Below are 22,117 nucleotides of genomic sequence, written 5' to 3'. Positions count from 1 at the left end.
TTTTTTTTCCTTTTTCTTCTTCCTTTCTCCCTCTCTCTCTCTCTCTTTCTCTCTCTATGTTTAAATAAAATCCATTTGTTTACTTTCGATTTTCGAAAAAAAGAAAAGGAAAGAAAAGAAAAATATGAAAAATATATTATTCTAAAATATGCATATTCCTATAACACGTGTTCCTCATCTCTCGATCGGTTACAACTTTCCCCTTGTGAATCGTGTCCTCGATAAAATATGTATAAGACGCGACGGGCGACGTAATCTACATCGTGATTTAAATTTCCTTCGAATATCTCTCGAAATTCATTTACCTATGACATCATAAGTTTGTGTGTATATGTGTGTGTATTTGAAAGAGAGAGAGAGAGAGAGGGAGAAGAGAAATAAAGTTAACTTCCGATTGAATCCAAATGTCGAATATATATCGCTTGAGAATAATCGAGTTACGACACAATATCGATAAGACTTTCATGAATGATTCGTGAGATTATTAATGGTGGCATTTAAAAAAAGAAAAAAAAGAAAGAAACTACACACACTCGCAAACATACTTACACACACAGACAACCACTGACAAACAAAAAATACCTATAAAAAAAAATCGATGCATATGTGTTTCAAACTTAATGCTGATTTGAAAAATCACGAGTTTTGCGATTTAATTTTTTTGATAGATAATCTTTCGTCTAACTTTCGTATAACTTTTCTCATAGAATTTCTGAGAAAAACTGTCGTATTATTAAACGTTTTATATAAATATGATTTTAAAATATCAATAATTCGTTCGTTTAAAACGTTATTATCTGTCTCTTATTATTATTTGTAGTGGCGGAATTCGCTCAAGAATTCGGGGAAGCTATGGAGAATCACTCGGCTAACATCCGCAGATTGGTCGACGAGTTTCGAAGCCGATCTGGCGAGCCACGGCTCGATTCGAGCGGAATGCGACGCGTTTGGGAGAATCTTTTGAGACAAGTCGAGGCTGATGCTGTCTCACATCTCGATTTTGCCGCGGTATTGCAACAGCAACTCTCAAGGCCAACCATAGAGGCGAGCTTTCATAGAAAGTTTCAATCGCGGAAGGTAAGTATCTTCTATAAATTTTTTCTTTGTATTGTTATCCTTTTTCTTTACTTGTTATATAAAAAAAAAAAAAGAGAGAGAGAGAAAGAAAGAGTCGAAAAAAGAAAAATGGCGAACGGTCTAACGAACCTGTTCCTGTTTCGTATATTATTTTCATTTCGTTTATATATTTTAATTTACGAGATGTCGTCATTTTTTTTTTTATTTTCTCTTTTTTTAATTTCCTTGAACTAAAATTATCTGCAAAAAAAAAGAAAAGAAAAAATATTATCTTTTAAACCTGAAAACTGTGATAAAAAATTAATTGCAACGCGTTCTGTGGTTCGAGTTACGCGCCAGTTCTAAAAAAGGATCCTTCAAAAAGAAATAAATAGGTACGCGTTGCTAAAAAGTACTCTTTGCCAAGCTCTTCGTATTAATGAAGAAGTTAAAGGCCTAAATCACTTCTTAGATCTCTCTTTTTTCTTTCTCTCTTTTTCTTTCTTTCTCTTTTTTTCTCTTTCTTTCATTGACTATATGTTACTGTTTTTGGCTATGACACAGGATCCTCTTGTTACTAGCAATTTAATCAACAGCCGAGATTTCATTTTCGTACTCTGTTCGAAACGTCACGTTTAAACGAAAATACAATAAATAGTTCACGTGGATTAAACATAGAAGATCAAAGTTTGAACCTTGACTCGACGAAATTGACAGGAAATTTGTAACATTGCATAAGCACGCATAGATAGAGATATGTATATATGTATCTCATATTTGCCATCCTCCAAATTTCATTAATTTCCAGAACAAGTTAACGAACGTACCGAGACATTCGAGCTTTTCGATTAATTAAAGAAAATTCATTTAGATTCGGATATCTTGTCCCACTTTTCATATTCTTTCAATCAACAGAAATTCGAAATTAAATTCGTTTAATTCTTGAACAACCAAGAAAATAATTCCGACAGAAATTGAATGGATAATATTTGGGGAAGGGGTTGGGGATTGTGGAAGGGGATTGAAAAAAAAATAGAAAGAAATCGATTAATTGATTTTTTCTTTTCTTTTTTTTTTTTTTTTTTCTTCCCACAGGTTTTCTCGTATCGGGAGGGCTACGAACAAGAGATCGCAAAATCAGAAGAGAAATTGCAACGAGCCAGAGCTGATTATAAACGCTCATATGCGTCCTTATTAACGAACGAAGGTGGAAACGAAACGGAATTGAAGCGTCAATACCTCGAAGCTCACAATGCCTACGTTCTTCAATTGAGAGCTACCAATGCTATAACCGAATGTTATCAAACCCATTGTTTGCCTGGTTTACTCGGTGAAATAGCCGAAGTTTACGAGGAACTTTGTGGATTGGCTTGCAAATGCATCGCTGGTATATCGGAAGCAGCTTACGAACGTACGAGTGAACAAGCGAAACGTTATCAAAATGTTGGCAAAGATGCTCAAACCGTTCTACCGATTAACGATTTACAGGTAAATCTTTTTCTTCTTTTAATCCGTTATACTTTCATGAAAAAAAAAAAAAAAGAAAAAAAAATTCTATTGGTAGACTTTCCTTTCTTTTCTGACAGAAAATCAATTTTTCTTTTCATATACAAAAGTAAACGTGTTCTATATCAGTCATTTTATGTCGAATACGAGGACACAAAAAATGTCTAATCTTGTTCCGATCTTGTCCTCGAATTACTCTTACCCCTTATATTATATTCATATATATACAGTACAAATATATATGTATAATATATATATATGCATATATACAGAGAGTCACTGTCAAATTGAGCTGACATATTCTATCGGTACCCGAGAATATTGCAACGTTCATGTAGTACATACTATGTAAATAGATCGTGTCTGATCAAATTCGTTCATTATCTACTTGTACACGAAGCCCGACGATAGTCGTTTAGTCCTTTCATGTTGATCGGCAATAAGGCCATCTAACTAAACACGTCCTATCTAACCATATATATATATATCTACAAAATATATATATATATATACTACGAGTTTAATTTATTTTTCCTTCTTCCTTCCTCTTTTCTTTTTTTTTTTTTTTTTTTACTATCAAAAAGATCTAGCAAATAAGTGTAATGAAGTTTCGGCATGTAAATCATGAATTATTTATTTCTAGATCAACGTTAATACGATCGAAATATAGGGTAGATACGTCTAGATTTTGTAATTATTATTTCTATGCATATTTCTTTTTTTTTGTTGTTGTTGTTATTATTATTTTTTTTGTGAATATAGATCCTGGCACGAAATTTGTCGGTCAATGCAACGCCACGTAAGCCGGTACGACGTTTATTCGTTGCACTTTCACGACCAGAACAAGTACCTATCGAAAAGGCTACACAAATCCCACAATTGAGAGATGAATTGGTACCTACTGGTATCAGTACCTTACCACTTCTGGAAGAACTCAAAAGGGAACACGACAGTTTGACACAAAAAATAGGAAGACTACAAGACGCCTTGGATACATTGATTCGAATGCAACGCAAGTGAGTACTATGTTTCTTATTTTCTTTTTTCCTTCTTATTATTATTTTTCTTCTTCCCCATTTCTATTATCATTATCGTCATTATCTTCTTATTTGCTATATCGTTATAATTAATTTTGGAGAAGTCGAAAAGAAACGCTACTCTCATTTTTACGAGTACGAACACGAACTTTATTCTTTCCTCGCAATTATTGTAATAAAACTTTTTCTCGCTTCTCAGTGAGAATATGAATTCTCTTAGAGAGTATAAAAAATATAAGTTCGCCGTTTATTTTCGAGCTTCAACATTCGTCGAAGTATATTACGCTTTTATTGCATCGATGATTTGTACGAAAAAGAATAAAAATAAATAAAAAAGAAAAGAAAAAGAGACAAAAGATTTTAAAGAAATTCCACGCGACTATCTAATGATAAGTAAATAAACAAAAAAAAAAAAAAAAAAGAGATTTGATCATCTTGCTTATTAGAATGTTTTTTTTTTTTTATTTAGGAGTGCCGAAGGTAATCTTTATACAAAGGTAGCCGAATTACAAGAGAATATTTCCATGAAACGTTTTGAGCTAGGCGTTGCACAATTGGATCTTGCTGCAATACAGGCACAGGTATTACACTACATTTTTATATATGCAGATAATATATAAAATATTTTTCGTGTATCACCATATATGCGTTATAAATGTTAAATATGCAGCTTACTCGTATATCAACGCATATTTCTATATATATATATATATATATATATATATATATATATATATGTATGTATGTATGTATGTATGTATGTATGTATGTATGTATGTATGTATGTATGTATGTATGTATGTATGTATGTATGTATGTATGTATATTAGTTGACGTCCATATTTCCGTTCGATATTTGTCGTAATGGTTTACAGGTATGCAACTATATTATACGTATTTTAATATGGAACATGTGCAACTACGTGAATCCACCGAAGCATTTCCCTCGATGCCAATGAATTTCATATCGAATTTGTATTTTCGCCAAAGTCGCATAAATCAGTTACCAACGTCATGTGTTCGGATAGAAAAATTTTTCAACGTGTTGGATACGATCGAGAAAAAATGAATTTTCATACAGCAATATTTTTTATTCGTGCCAATAACCGACGCCTTCGTATCGTATCGTATCGTATCGTATCGTTGCGTGAAAGCTTTTTCCTTCATTTCTTTCTTTTTTCTTTTTTCTTTTTTTCCCTTCTTTTTTCTACTTTTTCCTTCCTTTCACCGTAATTCCACATTTCTCTATAAGTTATAAAATTTTTAATTAACACATACTGACAATACAAATACCGAAGTATAAATAAAGATTGCTTTCTTCCAAGGGAAATGTTTAACCCAGAAAGCGATGAGTTTTATTTATCGGCGAGAAAAATCCATTTCCATTGCAGTAAAATTATTTCTTATTCTTATTTTTTCTTTTCTTTCTTTCTATCTCTCTCTCTCTCTCTCTCTCTCTCTCTCTCTCTCTCTCTCTTTCTCTCTGTTTCTCTGTCTCTCTTTTTTACAGATCTAACTTTCATTTGTAGAATATTCATAGGGAATAGTTAGAAAAGAAAGCTCGGTTTATTTCTTACGGCTCTTTTCAAATGGAACTTTTCTAAATATAGTCGTCAGTCACCTAGTCCAGAAGCTTTCACGCTGATAAAAGATGCACGAGAACCACGGTTTTATCAAGGAGTTTCGTATTATCAAGTACATCTATACCTATGCATACACACACGCACATACACATATGTATACATATACATGCATATGTATAAAGAAAAAAAGAAAGAAAGAAAAAAAAAAAACACGAATACCTACGTAAACACGCGACAAGGAAAATTCTTACAGCTTTTCTTTTTTTTCTTTTTTCTTTTCTTTTCTTTTCTAGTCGCATTTATCACGCTTCTTACGAGTCACGATCGTTCCGATACGTACATATATATGCATGTATATAAATATGTATGTAGCGCAAATGTGTTTCCTAGAAATAAATTGATTAACATTCAATAAGCTTAACGCTTTCGATTAACTCGCTTTCGATGTAATCTCAAACTCTAGATAGAACGTACGATAACGACATCGACGATAATATTACTTTAACGAGTTAAATTCTACCGGAGAAAAACTCGAGACGTTATCCTTTTTTTTATATCAAAAGTTTTTTCTTATATATCGAAATTTTTTACATCGAAAAATTCTGTATATCAAGATTAAGAGGAGGAAAAGAGTTGAAAAGAAGTAAAAAGAAAAAAAAAAGAAAAGAAGAGAGAAAAATTAAGGGAAACTTTAGAGGACTCCGAGAAGGAAAAAAAAGGAATAAAAAAAATATATATATATATAGAAATAGAAAAAAAAAAAAAAGAAATAAAGAGCGAAAAAAAAAGAAAACGAGCTTTATAAAAACGAAGAAAGAAGTTCGATACGCGAGCGACAATGACGATGTATAAAACGACGTGGACGACGAAAAGTGGCGTCAGAAAAATCGACGTCGCTTTAAAAGAAATAAAGTTCGTCCTAATGGCATTAGATAGGTGCAATAGGTAGGGGAAACGTTCTCGAAAATGACCTCGAGAAAAGTTCTTAACGTTTTCTAGGCACGTGCTCGTGTACTCACGTGCTCTCTTTCTCTCTCTTTCTCTCACTCTATCTCTCTCTCTCTCTCTCTCTCTCTCTCTCTCTCTCTTTCTCTTTTTATTTCTCTATTTCTCTCGAAAAGCTCGAAAAGCTCTTCCTCCTAGTTCTTCGTAATATCTGTAAGTGGTCGACAAAAGCCGAAGGCGCTTAACTTGCCGCATCGTGTTCCGTCTCTATTGCCGAGCGAGGTAAATTGAAGGATACTTTGGAAAGAGAGAAAAGGAGGAGGAGGAGGAAGAGGAGAAGAAGGGGTAGAAGAGGAGGGGGAGGATAAGAAGGTGGATGAAGAGATGGAGGAAGAGAGAGAGGATGAGAAGGTGGATGAGAAGGTGGATGAGAAAGGAGATGGAAAAGAAAGACGAAGATGCAATTTGAGTCTGGTAAGAAGAATGAGAAGAGAAGAGAAGAAAAGAAAAGAAAAGGAAAAAGAAAAAAAGAGAAGAGAAAAGAACCAAGAGATGAAAGAGGAGTAAGAGGGAAAAGTGCATGCGGAGCATTTGTCACTCTCCACTTAAGAGGTCGAAGTCTGTGTAGGAAGCTCGCCCGATTAAAATTAGCTCTCTCTCTCTCTCTCTCTCTCTCTCTCTCTCTCTCTCTCTCTCTCTCTCTTTCTCTCTCTCTGTTTTTCTTGCACTCTCACTCTTGGTCTCTCCCTCATTCATTCTCTTTCTCTTTCTCTCTGTCTCATTCACTCTCATGCTCGAACATCTCTGTTCTCTGTTCTTCATTGTTCTCTCAAACGAGCGACGAACGGAGTAGAGTATTGTACAACGGCTAACTATGCTTAAACATAATTCCTGATCACGTGTGAATGCACTGCGATGTAATGACAAAAAGAGAAAAATGTAAAGCTTCCTAGACAGTGTTTTTTGCCTATCGTTATAAAACTTCGACGAGTCGCTTATAACATCGATATCATCGATTTCGTTGATCTCGACTAACGCTCGCCACTTGTCGCGATATTTTTTTTTTCTTTGAAATCGTCTTTTTAAACAAAAAAAATTATAAAAATTAAAAGAAGTGATTTTTCTTTTCCCTCTCTCTCTCTCACACTCTCTCTCTCTCTCTCTCTCTCTCTCTTCGATCACTAGATTTCTCTTCGATCAGATGATATAGATGACAAAGATGATATTGATAATATCGACTATAGTATGATGTTCGGCTTTCAATCAGAAACATCAATATTTAAACAGAGAGATAGATACATAGATTGATAGGAAGAGAAACAGATAGAGAGAAAGAAACACAGAGAGAGAGAGAGAGAGAGATCGATTACATAATGATCTAAAATGAATAACATTCACCGTGTTAGTTGCAATACCGTATACTACAAGTATATTACATTCATATGTAACATATAGATATACATACTTCCCGATACATAAGTAAGTACTTACATATATATGCAGATCGGTATCAAACGCACGAGGGAATTCGATATTGTGTTTGATCTCGCAGCCAAATGATCGGCCTAATTCCCAACGATCTCACGATACCTCACGAGATCTCGATGAAATTCTGAATTCGCGACTCGTGACACGTGTGACCCGAAACTCTAACAAAGGATTAAACGACGAGCAAGACCCTCTCTCCTCGTCTTATAACCATCCCTTCGATTTCTCAGCTAATCGATTGTCCTTATTTTGATATTTTAATTCTTACTCTCTAATTTTTGTTTATTTCGATTTATGATTAAATTCTCTCCCTCTCTCTCTCTCTCTCTCTCTCTCTCTCTCTCTCTCTCTTTCTCTGTCTCTTTCTTTTTGTGTCTCGAATATTTGAAAAAAAAAAGAGAAAGAAGAGAGAAAAAATTAGAACAACACGATCAATGAAAAATTAAATGAATGCTTTATTAATGTTTTACGGTGCACAGCGTCGCGTTGATAGTCGCATTATGCAAAATTAGGATGGAAATATAGGGAAATACGTAAACCTTACTAACACGGACTTTCCGCTTGAATTGTAATCCATTATAATTGCAACGTTCACGAAATAAGCGAAGCGTAAGGTATATAACGTGTTGAATTATATCGTGTATAATCACCAACGAATAATACTAACGTTAGATATGACTTTAAATTTGTCCCTTGATAATTCGTTATATATATATATATATATATATATATATATATATATATATATATATATATATTAACACGTATATTTCGAGTTATCAATTATTTCTAACATTTCTTATCAATTACTTGCCACAATTAATTATTTCTCGATGATCGAAAGAACGACTGACCTGTTCTATGCTTGTTCTATCACGCGTGAACGTTAAATTCGACAAATTGACCGTTTCTCTGCAAATTGAACCTGTCCGATTTCGAAGCAACCGACCACGGTTACGACGGACTGTCCACTGTTACACGAGCCTATATACCGATAATTGGACGTTACCTATGCCACGGATATTCACCATAATGCATTCGTATCGAATTTAAACGAAACGGATTTCCCGTTAATCTCGAAAACCATTTCAACGTTCAATCCTCTGTCCTACTTATTAACACCGTCAGTAAATTTCTTCGTGAAATAAATAATTAGATTTCTATAAATAAAGAAACGACGATAGGGATTATTTTAGTAATCTCAGCATAACAATAACGTAAATATAGATATAGATTTTCTTCTTAATAATTATCTAACGTAACTCGTGCAAAAGATAAATCAAGCGTTTTACAATCTTATCACGTATAAAGAACACGAATTAAACGAATAATTACAAAAGTAATTACAGAATATTACAATGAATATGCAAGTTACGTTGGCATGGTTGGATAGTTAGTGGAGTGGTTAGAGACGTGGTAGTAGAAAGTGGTTACCATTAATTCGAAATTTCAAATAATGGTACCTGCGTAATCCACTCGACCGTGAACAACCTATTGAATATTTGACAAATTGATGAATTTCAATTTATACTATTATCACGTTCCTCCCGTTTTTATTATCCTTTGAGTACGTTCCCTTTCACTTGTGGTCGATTCTATTGAACAACTAAAACGCGATAGAAGAGTTGGGTCGCTAATGAAAAGAATATGGATACAAGTAGTACGTGGCATCGAATAAAAAAATGTTTTCGAACGATCGAGAGCGGTTGTAAATAATAAAGGAAAAAGGAGATAGAAATAGTAAGAGGGAATGAGAGGGATGTATAAAGAGTGAGAGGAAGATGAAAGGAAAAGAGAGAGAGAGAGAGGGATGGAGAAAGAGGGAGAAGAAGATGAAAGCGAAGGAGAGAGAGAGAGAGAGAGAGAAAACTCTGGGATAAACGACGAATAAATACGGCGCGCAATCGCACGACATGCGCTCTCACAACTGGGTCATCGTCGAGCATGAGCGCCTGAAAATCCATTCCCTGGTCTCTCTCACTGTGTCTAGCTACCTAGGTCAGGACAGCAGGAGGATCAAGCTCACGTCGATATTCGTCGTAGGTGCAAAATGGGCTGGACGACGTTGCGTACGAGAGTCGTTAGTATTTTTTTCCTCTCTCTCTCTCTCTCTCTCTCTCTCTTTCTCTGTTTCACTTTCATTTTTATCCAATTTTCATCTTGATCGTATATATCATGGCTCGAATCAAAACAGTTTTTATCAAATTCTTTCACTCTCTCTCTCTCTCTCTCTTTTTCTCTCTGTATCTGTCTATCTATCTATCTTTCTATATCTCTATCTGTTCGTCTACCTCTTTATCTTCATTTATCTGTCACATTTTGGAGGTTGCGTCGATAAAAGATAAAAAAAAAGAAAGAGAGAAAAAACCATCTATCTCATATCATCACTATCCCCCGTTATACAAATAATGCATACATATATGTACATAAATTCATACATCGAAAGTGATCAAACATAGATCGAAACATCTTTTATTTTGTTTCATCAAGGGAATCTCGTGTGATCATAGGTGTCTCGTGAATATCTATCTATCGTGTGAAACAAGTGTCGTAGATGTTGAATGAAGTCATACGTACGGTACTTGGGTGGGGAGAGACAGCTGGCTGACTCGTTACGTCTAACCTTTGTGTGTCGTGATATCGAGAGATTGTTTTTTAAATTGATAATCACGATCAATATATATATATATATTTCTTTTATATAAATAAATAATTTTTTCTTTACGTATATATATATCAAGGACACAAATATATGGAAGAGAAAAGTTATATTTAAATAAAAACAAAAGGAACAAATGATTTTTTATTCAGAGTATATTAAACATTATTATTATTATTATTATTATTATTATTTTAACGAAATGCCCTATTATCGCACAAATAACATTCGCAATACAAATGCATTTCATATTTTATTATTCCATCACTCATTGATGCATTTTTTTAAAAGATTCTGTTCTCTCTCTCTCTCTCTCTCTCTCTCTCTCTCTCTCTCTCTCTCTCTCTCTCTCTCTGTCTCTTTCTCTCACTCTCACCCTCTGTCTATCTCTCTTCTACTCTCTCTCTTTCTCTCTCTCTGTTTCATTGAACGCAGTCGCGGTAAAGTACACCGGTCCCGTCCGTGGCCTCGTCTTCTGCCGTTTCAGGAATAATGGACTCTTCTGGGAAGTCCAGCGTATATACACGTGTATACCTATACCATCACCCACATACACTGGGAGAGACGCATCGCAAATGCACGCGAGAGGCTGCATATAGAGTCAGTCTCCGAGAACAAAAATAGATCGGCCGACGACGTTAGGAGTCGTTCCGATGCAACGATTTTCAACTCGTCCTTTCCGTTCATCCAATCGAACCAATTATCTCAAGGATCTTTCAGAATCGACTTTTTAAATTTTTCTATTTTTTCACTATTTTTTTTCTTCTTCTTCTCTTCCTCTTTCTTCTTGCCCTATGATTTTCCAATACGGAGTAATAATTAATTGATGTACATAAATAATAAGAGAACAAATATCGTTCTCTTTTTCTCTCTCTCTCTCTCTATCTATCTATCTATCTGTCTGTCTCTATCTCTATCTCTATCTCACTCTATCCGTTCATCTATCTCTAACAAGGAATAGAAAGAAATTAAATAGTTTTGTCGAAACTTGTACGTTTTTAATTCGGACTATGGATAATTGAACAAATCGTAAAACAGAACTTGCGTAGGAGAGAAACTCGTAATATTTCCGCAATGGCGCAGCCTCGATCCAATTAATGTCACCGTAACACCAGAAACGCATTAAAACTGCATTGGCTTCCGTATCAGATTTCTATTTATTCGTACGATAGGCGCGAGAGTGTGTATCAGCGGACGATACGATCGGTCTTGAAATTACAGGAAAAAGAAAGAAAAGAAAAGAAAAGAAAAGAAAGAAAAAAAGAAAATCTGCGTATAAAAAGATCTCTAAGGAAAATCTAAATAAAACGCGTTTTACTTCCTACGAATTTATCTTTCTCTTAAACACGTACGACAAGATGATCCTAGGAAAGATAAGGAGACGCAATTATGAGCGGAAAAAGCCGCCAGTTAAAAGGACCGAGACGAGAATTAGCAGTAGTTCGGCGAAAGTACGTATAGTGAAATTCATTGAGCATAATGATGCGCGTGTACGTGTGAGTGTGCGTGTGCGTGTGAGTTGCGTGCGTGAAAGCAAATTGATATTTTTCAATTTGTTTTTTTTTTCTTTTTTTTTCTCTCTCTCTTTTTCTCTCTTTCTCTCTCTCTCTCTCTCTCTCTCTCTCTTTCTCTTTCTCTCTCATTTCTTTTCAAAATGCATTCGTACGTAAGAAGATAAAGTCTTTATTGACAACGTATATCTGTCCGACGCGTTAAGTCTATACGCTAGAGTTCGTTCATTTGCAGAAGGAACTCTTTGGAGGGGGAGAGGCTGGTCAACCCGATGGGATGAGCAGCAGGAAAATGTCCAATGGTTCGACCGGAAGTACCAAGCACAAATGGTTGAAAGCATTCAAAAGTTTGAAAACGAGCTCGCCCACAACGTCACCGCCTGCCGATAAGTATGACCGTGTTCTTATTGTTTTTCTTCTTCTTTCTCTTGCTTCTTTTTTTTCTTTTGTTTTGTTTTTTTTTTTTTTCTATTCTTCCAACTTCGCTCTCACGTGTATCTTTCTTCCTTTCTTTTTATCCTTTTGTTTTTTATTTCCTTCAAATTATATCATCAGCGCATGTTTAACGATTCAACAGAAAACTAACCGTAGTCAATTTTCTTTCTTTTATCCGACTAACGTAGAGGAAAACAGGCGATGTATCATGCAGTCTCAACCGTAGTCGCTTTATCCAGGTAATACAATACAATATGATATAACATAACGTATATCTAGTTTAACAAATAATCAGAACATATTTAAAAAAAAAAAAAAAAAAAAAAAAAAATAGAAGAAAAAAACGAGAGAAGAAAAAAGAAAGATACTAAAACGAACCAAACAGAATGACCTCCAGCTTGAATATTGACATTTTTCATTGACGATCGTAATCGTTTCGCAGAAAAAATAACGACATTGAGGACGGTCACGCTTGGCGAGAATATACGTATCGAAAGATTACACCGTGCGATGCATGCGGCCAAGTACTACGTGGACATAGTCGACAAGGTCTAAGATGTCGTGGTTGCAAGGTCAATGCTCATTCCGACTGCATCAATCAAATCCAACCGGTTAAGTGTCCAAGTTTGGCACCGAAAAAAAGTGGCGGTATACCACTTTTGCGTCGTCAAAAAACTCAAGCGCCAGTCGACGAAACACCACCAGCTGATCACAGTGAGTACCACGAGCTATGTATACGAGACGCACCCCTATTTATCTACGCACTTTTTATTTATAACTTTGTTATTTTCTATTTTCTGTTTTTTTTTTTTTATTACTTACTTTCTTTCTCCCTTTCTCTATCTCTCTCTCTCTCTCTTTCTCTCTGTCTCTATCTCTATCTCTATATCTTTATCTATCTCTCTATCTCTCTCTTTTTCTCTCGCTTTTTTTTCTTCGAACATTGTTTATTTCCTTTTTCTTCTCTCTCTTTCTCTCTCTCTCTCTCTCTCTCTCTCTCTCTCTCTCTCTCATTCTCTTTTTCTCTTTTTTTCTTTCTTTCATTCTTTCTCGACAAAAAGAAAAAAAAAAGATCGAGTTTTGTTCTTTCTGCTTTAATATGTTTTTTCTAAAAGTCTCGAATCAGTTAAAAGACGCGTTATACGCGAAAATTTTCTTATTTGTCATATTGATCGATGAAAGGTTTTTCAATAAATATATGTATACATTAACCTGTGCTTTATATATATATATACATATACATATTTGCTAGTTTTTCAATGATTCTATATCTACTACTATTTGAATTCTATCGAGGGCAAGTTCAATTCGACGTGCTTTCATCGATCCATTGTCCGAAAGGAAAATACGTCAAAAAAAAAGGAGAAAGAAAAAAAAGAAAAAAGGAAAGAAAAGAAGTAAAGCAAAAAAAAGAGAGAGAGTATGGACATGTCGCAGCAACGTCCCGCAGAGTGCAAACAAAAGTTTGATCGCTTAACCCTTTTATTGCTTTGTTATTCTCGTATTTTTTTTTCTTTCATTTGTTTGATCATTCCTTTTATTTTTTTCTTTCTTTATTCTTTTTTTTCTTTCTTTCTATCTTTCTTTCTTTAGTTCTTTCGTTCTTTCATTCTTTCGTTCTTTCATCATTTCATCCAACTGGCCGAGTAAGAACAACAAACGAGTATGAACCCGAGAACGGGTTTGGATCTGCTACAGAATATCATCAACACGATGTCGCATCATCAGGTTCATTTTTCACGCATATTATCATTCTCTGTTTCTCTCCTTTCTCTCTGTTTCTCTCTTTCTCTCTCTCTCTCTCTCTCTCTCTCTCTCTCTCTCTGTACCTCTTTCTCTCATACATAATTACACAATTACTCTCTCTCAATCGCGCGTCAAGTTACGAATATTAATACGAACGGGACCGAACTCGATCGATTTCTTTTCTTTTCCTCTTTCTTCTTCCCCTTTTTTTTCTTATTTTCTTTTTACTAAGATTAAAAGGGTGTAACAAAGAAAATTAATCAAAAATAAAAAAAAAGTCAAAGGAGACGGGGATGCTCCTTTGCGATTTTCTTTCTCGATGAAAAAAAGAAAGAAAAAGAAAAAGAGAAATAAAAAAGAAATAAATAAAAAAATAAAACAACGTTACATACGTATATACCTAGCGCGTATATAAAGAGAGAGCGAGCGAGAGCGAAAGAGAGAGAGAGAGTGAGAGAGAGAGAGAGAGAGAGAGAGAGAGAGAGAGAGAGAGAGAGAAAGAAAAACTACAAAATAATTTGAAAAAACAAAAAGAAAAAAGGAATATAAAAAAGTGGCCTATGCATCTGAATTTGCATCCGCATTTGCATTTGGATTTCCATTCGCATTCGCATACGCATTCGCATTCGCATTTCCATTGCTATGTCTCTATCCCGTATGGACAGACGTGGACACCATATACCAGGTGCTGAAGCAGGCAGGCGAGATACGTGGAAACTCGACAAACTCACCACCTACGCCTCCCACAGCAGATCATCCTCCCTCCGGTGCAGCACCTTCTTCGGCGAGGGCCTCCTCCCACCCTTGTTCCTCGTCCACCTCTGGTAAGGCACACCACCGATTCCTATCGATCTTCTTTCTATCCTTTTTCTATTCTTCTTCTACTTCTTCTACTTCTTCTTCTTCTTACTCTTCTTAATCTTCTTCTTCTTATTCTTATTCTTCTTCTTATGAAGAATAAGAATTGGAAAAGATTAAATATGAAAACAAAAAAAAAAAGAAAAAAAGAAATGTGCTCGTCTCTGTACCACCGGGACATGACTCGTCATCTCATTCTATCCTTCTCGTATTCTTCTCAATGTTTATCGTGTTATCTCTCTCTTTTTCTCTGTTTGTCTGTCTGTCTGTCTGTCTCTCTCTCTCTCTCTCTCTCTCTTTCTCTTTCTCTTTCTCTCTTTCTTTCTATCTGTCTCTGTCACTTTTTCTGTTTCTCTTTCTCTTTCTCTTTCTCTTTGTGTCCGGTTATACATTCGTATTTGTTCTTTTCGTTGTTTCTTTCTCTTAATCACTTCCTCTTAACATAAGTTATCTATCTCTTATTAATAGCTTACGAGCCTGTACTTCGTAAAGGCTCGAATCTTATTTCTTTTCTCTAGAATTTCGAAGATTATCTCATGCACGATTATCTCGTAAAATAAGAGATACATTCTTAAAAAAAAAAATAAATAAATAAATAAAACAAAGAAATATTTGTACGTAGATACAAATGACGAAAAGATAACGAAGTGAACTTCGTTAATATCGTTCGAGAAATAATCTTTGAAATTTGCTTTTGTAATTTCGATAGAAGGATGGAACGATGTATAATCGAACAAATTCTCCTACCGACACTTTTCGAAAACTTTTCTATTTCGAATCTTTCTAACGTGAGCCGATAAAACAGGTAAAACGATCGATTTATCGATCGATCGAACGATCGAAGAAATCCAAATTTTCTACCCTCCTCATCTCTCCTTCGAGGCTCGCTCCGTTCGATAAAAAAAAAAAAAAGAAAAAAAAGAAAACAAAATCATTGCATCTTCCTCGATGTTCGAATCGTAAATAATCGATTTATTAAACGATTAAAGCAACGATAAGATCGATATTATACTAAGCCATTATAAATAACAATCTCCTGAGATTAACGACGCCATCACCATCGACATTCTTGACATTATTAATAGCAATCAACATAGCTTGCGATCGAAGGAAAAAGACGAATCATATGTTAATATCATAGCATAACCGCTTATTCTCAAGCCTGCTGATTTTTGCTTTCTAAAAATATAAAAAAAGTAGGCAAAGATAATGAAAAAAATAAAATACACACACATGTATGTACGTATATGTGTGTGTGTGTATATATGTGTGTGTGTGTAAAGGAAAAGAAATTAAACTTAACAAAAGAAAAAAAATCCGATTCAACGAGAACGCTTACGAGAAAAAAACCGCACGTAAAAGCATTTTCAAAAGCACTCGATTTATTTTCGAGGAGTCCTGAGAATGAAGAAGGATCGAGAGGGTCCTACAATACTTCAAACAATTTTCTAAAGAGAAAGATTAACGATCGGTAACTCTCTTCTCTTCTTTCTCTCTCTTTCTCTCTCTCTCTCTCTTTCTCTATCTATCTATCTATCTATCTATCTATCTATCTATCTCTTATTATCTTGCCTTTTGAGCCGATCTTTCTTCACGACTACAAAGAAAAATTGTTTCGCTTTTTATCGCTAAATAGATTTATTTATTTCACAAAAATTCGCCTGTTTTCCAATTGATAGCAAAATAACGATCGATTGTAATATTTATTCGAATTGAATAGACTAACCATTCGCGAAATAAAAATATCCCTTCGTTGCTGTCACAGCAGCCACCACTGACCTCTTGGTTACATTACCACCTCAAAAATCGAGAGTGAGGAGTTATCTAACGAAGCTTCTAACGTACGAGTTTGCGAAACTTTCTATCTATGAAATGGAAATTAATGGAAGCGTAACAAAAGCTTCGAGTTTTGATCGCACTTGGAGAATAAAATAAAAAATAAACAAATAATAATAATAATAATAATAATAATAATAATAATAATAATAATAACCACAAAATAATAATAATAATAATAATAATAATGAATATAAAATAAAAAAAATAAAAACAAAAGCTCGAACATTCGATTGGCTAGGACGAGGAAGTGGAGGATCCATGTCAGGCACGCGTCCATTCGGACAACCGCTGGTGTTGATGACCCAGGAGTCACCACCTTCGACCTCATCGTCGAGGTCACCGGAGACGTCGCTTATGCGCAGAGAGCTGAGCGTCAACAGGAGACGATGACCTCCGATCGAACTACATACGTACTTACACATACCTTCTTTCACTCTCTCTCTCTCTCTCTCTCTCTCTCTCTCTCTCTCTCTCTCTCTCTCTCTCACACACTTACCCTCTTTTTCTTTTTCACTTAAAGAAAGAGAGTATACATATCGGCCCTCGATTTTACTTCACACCAAAGTACGCCAGTGCAATTTTTAAAGGAGACAGAGGTAGACGGATCAAACGATGACAACGTTTACATCTCTCACGATGTCAGTTCTCGTTTTTTTCTTTTTCTTTTCTTTTTTTTCTCAAAATAATTTCATCGATCCGTGTTCACTACCCTTACTTTATAATTATCTTCATATCTTTCCTATCGGGAAGAGAAAAAAAGAAATAACCTACGAAGAAGAAGACAGTTTTCGACTATATTATTGTACATGAAACTGAGAGTGAAAAATTAAATGAAAAGGAAACAGACGAAAGAGACGTGAGGATTAAAAAAAAAAAAAGAAAATAATGCGTTGTAAATACGAAAGCATAATCTCTTCGTTCTTCGACACAGAAATCGCGTTCTAACGATTTTAAAAATAATTATTAATAATTGTAGTAATAAAATAATAATAATATTAATAATAATAATAATAATAATAATAATAATAACAACAAAAATAACAACAATAATAATAATAGTAATAATTTTAGCGATAGACGTCTCTTGGATGAAGAATCGCTGGATCGATTCGATTCCGACAAAGAGAAAGAAAAAAATAAGATTAAAAAAGAAAAAAAAAAACAAATAAAATGAATAAAAGTGATCTCTATTTGTCCTTTTCCTTTCTTTCTCATTTTTATCTTTTTTTTTTTCTTTTCGTTCTTTCTTCTTCTCCCTGCGTTAGGAATGTTTGTAAAACAACAAATAATATATTGCTTGGATCGAGAGAGAAAAGAAAAAAAAATAAATAGAAACAATGTGTGGATATAAAAATCTTTTTAATTTTTTATGGAAATAATAAATATAATGAAAGAAGTAAAAGTCCGACAGCGACATACATACACGCGCATATACACACACTTATGCGTATTAAACAATATGATGAATATACCACAGAAAAAACCAATTGGTTGATATTCTCTTTCTCTCTCTCTTTCTCTCTTTCTCTTTTTCCTCTCGTTGTCATCGTCGTTGTCATTGAGGATCCGACACTTGACCCCGACAACGAGATCGATAATAATCCATATACACTGGCGTATAGTTATATCTTTTGTCGTGTTCGAGCTGACATAGCGCATAAACGCGCCCTTTGTTGAATGTCCGAACTCTATCTCTATCTCTCTTTATCGGAAGAGGAACGTTAATTGGTTACGTCATGTTAGAAACGTTTAAAGCTGCCATTCTACGAACGAGATCCCCTTTTTTTTAATCTTATAATACGCGATTTCCATTTTATACCCTGCAATGATCGATAACGTACGATTGCGAGAACGCAAATAATTAACGCCACTTGGATTTACGAAATAAAACGAAATAAAAAGAAAAGAGAGAAATAAAAAGAAGCAAATAAATTTTACATAAAAAGATTATACTGTCATTTTCAAATATACAAAAAAAAAAATTGAGTTTCGAATAAAAGGAGAGAGGAGTAAAGATAATCGTGTCGATCGAAATAACAAATTCGGAGTAAAAAAATTCGCATCAATTTAAATGTATATATGTACGTCAATTTCTTTAAAAAAAACTTTGATAGACGATTAGTAGCCAAATGATTTCTCTCTATTTTTAATTTTTCTTTTTTATTAATTTCTTTTATTTATTTATTCTTTTTTCTTTCTCTCCTTTTCTTTTGTATATTTTCGATCTCGTCGCGCTTTTTTCCCCTCACTTCGTTTCTCTCTTTCTTTTAATTCTTTTTTCTTTTTTTTTTTATTTTCTTCGTCCTAACCCGTCCAATTTCCGAAGCCTATGCTATTCCCAACAAAGTTTCAACTCTCGATAGAAACGATGTAAGCGACTGGAAATAAGCGGGTCTGAACTATTTCCCAACGGATCAAGCAACCCAAATCCATTTGTCTATCCTTCGGCATAAAACCTATGCTTCTAATCCTCTTGACGCTACCACCCTCTTCTCCCCATCCCAATCCTCCCCATTCACCTAATGTCCCCCGTTTTCCACCTAGTAACTCCCAACACTTTCCAGCGACAACATACGTATTAAATTCGATTTCATGAGAATCCCATTTCACGACTGCAAAATCGTGCGACGTTAAACCAAAAAGAGAAATAATAAAAAAGAAAAAAAAAATAAAAAATAAAAAAGAATAAAATAAAATAAAATAAAAGCAGAAATAGTATCAGGCGACGTTTCGAATTTTATATTGATTATCTCGATGGTGTCGTTGATCGTAATGAGATAATTAAAAATTGTAAAGAAGACAAAAAATCGATAACAATTGATCGACAAGTCGAAGACAAATTGATTTTATTATAAAGAACGAATATTCTCGAAATACGTATCATCAAACTCGATTATGTCGAGACTCTTTGAAATCTTTTTAAATTTCCTGAAATTGTTCATCCGAACCATACAGCTGAAGATATTCTCAAGAATCCTGAGAAAGCGATTCTGTGAAAGCATTAAATGAGTTAACACGATGGCTAATTGTTTTCCTGGTTATCCTGAAGGTATCGTTAATCGAATAACTAGAAAGGATTGCCAAGTTTCTCTCATATCGAGTCTCCAAATTAATTAAAGCGTTTAAACTTTAGTCAAGGAACCGAAGCTTCACTCATTAGCGAACAGTCTATAATATGTACTTACGTACGCTACTCAAATGATCCTATTGAACGAACATAGGCTATTATCATTTGTTCGTACTAAAATTAAATAGTAAATACGAATCCATTGTCCTACATTTTCACCCCTGACCGCTACCACCACCACCACACCACCACCACCACACCACCACCGCCACTACTACACGAGAGTTAATTATAAATGCATATAACGAAGACCATCAAACTTGTTTCTTTTCGAGAACGCTATTTTTCTACTTCGTTTTCAAATTTGGAATTTCTTCAATTTTTTTATCGGACTGAAATATTCATTATATAATGGACGATAAAAATCCATCATTGCTTTTTTATTGATTTTTTCGAACGTCGATGAAAATATTAATAGAATTAGAATACGAAGGTAGTATTACATGTGCACGTAACGAGTTATCGATATGAATCGATCGTATATGTTTTACCTGAGCTATCGGATATATGTGTGTGTGTTGTGCGTGTGCGTGTGTGTAAATATTGTAAATAAAATGGAATTATCCTTTATCTATGTAAAAAAAAAAACGAAAACGTCACAACCACCCTTTTTCACTATCTTTCACTATTTCTCTAACTCAGAGTCGTGTCCCGTTAAAAGATACTATCGATCTCTTTTTCTTCATATCTACAAATTGCTATTTGTTCGTTTGTACATACGAGAGTGTAGAAAGAAAAAAAAAAAAAAAAGACAAAAAAGATTAGAAAAAATTCGACGTAGTGGTAGAGACTAGCAATTTTTGTTCTTCTTTTTTTTGTTTTTCATTCTCTCTTCTTTTCCGATTTCGTCGCTGACGTTCAAAGCGAGTTCGATAGAAAAAAAGGAAAAAAAAAAAAAAGAAACAGAAAAAAAAGAAAAAGAACATTGATTGATATAGTACGGAACGTCAACGTCGATAAAGTGATTAAACTTCGTTTAATGAAAAAGTAAGCTAATTTTACCATGACCGATAATCACGAAACGTAAAGCACCACATAGCCCGCAACGTAGACGCGAACGATTGAATCTGAGAATGAAGAGTCTCAGTTTGGATTCACCGGAAGGAACGGCGCACGTACGTCATCGTCCAAGAGATTACTATGCTTCCGGTCAAAGAGAATCAACACCGCCAAGGCACTCCGATAGTGGCAGTATCAATAGATTATGTGAGTAGAAAACAAAGCAAAAGAATTAATACCGATATCCTTTAAAAAAATCTCTTCAGAATACGAAACGTTTCCTCTCGTCACGTGGTACGTACGCGCAGACAGAGATTTACCGATCTTCGCAGCTCCGTGCAGTCCAGGACAAGGTCACGCAATGCACAAGCACATAAGGAGCGCCATAAGGACGTCCAGCGTCGAATTACCGGACGAGAATGACAAGTGTTATTCATCGGCCAGTACATCACCGTGTCCTTCGCCGCATCCCAACAATCAGAATCACATGAATCCATCTGGGAAACGAGTACTTCCTCCGAACAATCTTTACGTGGTCCTTTACAATTTCGAGGCACGTCATCGCGACGAACTGGACTTGAAGTAAGTATTTCACGTCCCACCGTTTACATCGTCTATACCTGCAAATATGATTAGATCGGAACTCGTGCCAGAATTATTGTTTCGTTCATAGTGATTCAATATTTTCTGCGGTATATCTTTTTAGTCGTCGATATGATTTTAAAGAGGGAGAAAAAAGGGGAAGGAAGAGGAGGAACAAAAAAAAAAAAGAAAAGCAACACTTAACGTTTGATTTGTAGGCCCGGTTACAAGGTCACGGTCATCGATAAATCCGAGAAGGATTGGTGGAAGGGTAAATGTCTCGGCGGTCGTGCAGGATACTTTCCCAGTGCCTACGTGATGCGCGTTGAGTCCGGCCAAAAGACTTTACAGGTCACTCGCAACCTGCAACTGACGGATCAGATTACTTTGCTTAGAGATCAGGTAAAAAGGGGAGGGAGAGGTACGATTGTATCTGATTAATGATCTATGATATATATATATATATTTTTTTTTTCATTTAGATAGATTACGTATACGCCAACAACATCAAACACTGTCGATAGAACCTTTATTAATTTATTATCATGCTGTTATATACTTGCCCACAGATCGTCATCCAAGTTGGCGAAGAAGTGGATGGGGTAGCTATGGTTAGATTCGCGGCGGACGTAAGATCGGCTGAACATATCGGTAAAGAGGGTGACGTGTTATACAACGAAACCCTCTGTCCTTTGATGTACCTACAAGAGGTGTGACAGCAGCCTTATCAAGGCACTCGCTTGAAC

At 34.9% G+C, this 22,117-nt stretch overlaps 1 protein-coding gene across 5 annotated transcripts in view; it reads left to right on the top strand.

Moving 5' to 3' along the window:
• LOC122629283 overlaps positions 1-22,095 on the top strand; it is a 60,526-nt gene extending 38,431 nt beyond the window's left edge. Inside the window, exons 3-14 of one of the 5 annotated variants that reach the window (XM_043812540.1) lie at positions 821-1,077; positions 2,152-2,544; positions 3,325-3,578; positions 4,069-4,180; positions 12,021-12,175; positions 12,409-12,459; positions 12,663-12,934; positions 14,632-14,790; positions 20,820-20,996; positions 21,098-21,371; positions 21,590-21,773; positions 21,941-22,095. In XM_043812540.1, the coding sequence (XP_043668475.1) occupies positions 821-1,077; positions 2,152-2,544; positions 3,325-3,578; positions 4,069-4,180; positions 12,021-12,175; positions 12,409-12,459; positions 12,663-12,934; positions 14,632-14,790; positions 20,820-20,996; positions 21,098-21,371; positions 21,590-21,773; positions 21,941-22,087 (2,435 nt within the window). In that variant the 3' untranslated portion in view covers positions 22,088-22,095. Of the gene's footprint in view, positions 1-820; positions 1,078-2,151; positions 2,545-3,324; positions 3,579-4,068; positions 4,181-12,020; positions 12,176-12,408; positions 12,460-12,662; positions 12,935-14,631; positions 14,791-20,819; positions 20,997-21,055; positions 21,372-21,589; positions 21,774-21,940 lie in introns of those variants that run through there. The other 4 variants (XM_043812542.1, XM_043812543.1, XM_043812544.1 and 1 more) reach the window with 4 other exon arrangements.
• The last annotated feature ends 22 nt before the right edge of the window (positions 22,096-22,117 follow it).

This window comes from Vespula pensylvanica, chromosome 5 (assembly GCF_014466175.1).
Source record: "Vespula pensylvanica isolate Volc-1 chromosome 5, ASM1446617v1, whole genome shotgun sequence".
Taxonomy (NCBI): domain Eukaryota; kingdom Metazoa; phylum Arthropoda; class Insecta; order Hymenoptera; family Vespidae; genus Vespula; species Vespula pensylvanica.
The sequence above is the reverse complement of the archived record's forward strand: the minus strand, read 5'-3'. Positions and strand labels throughout refer to the sequence as shown.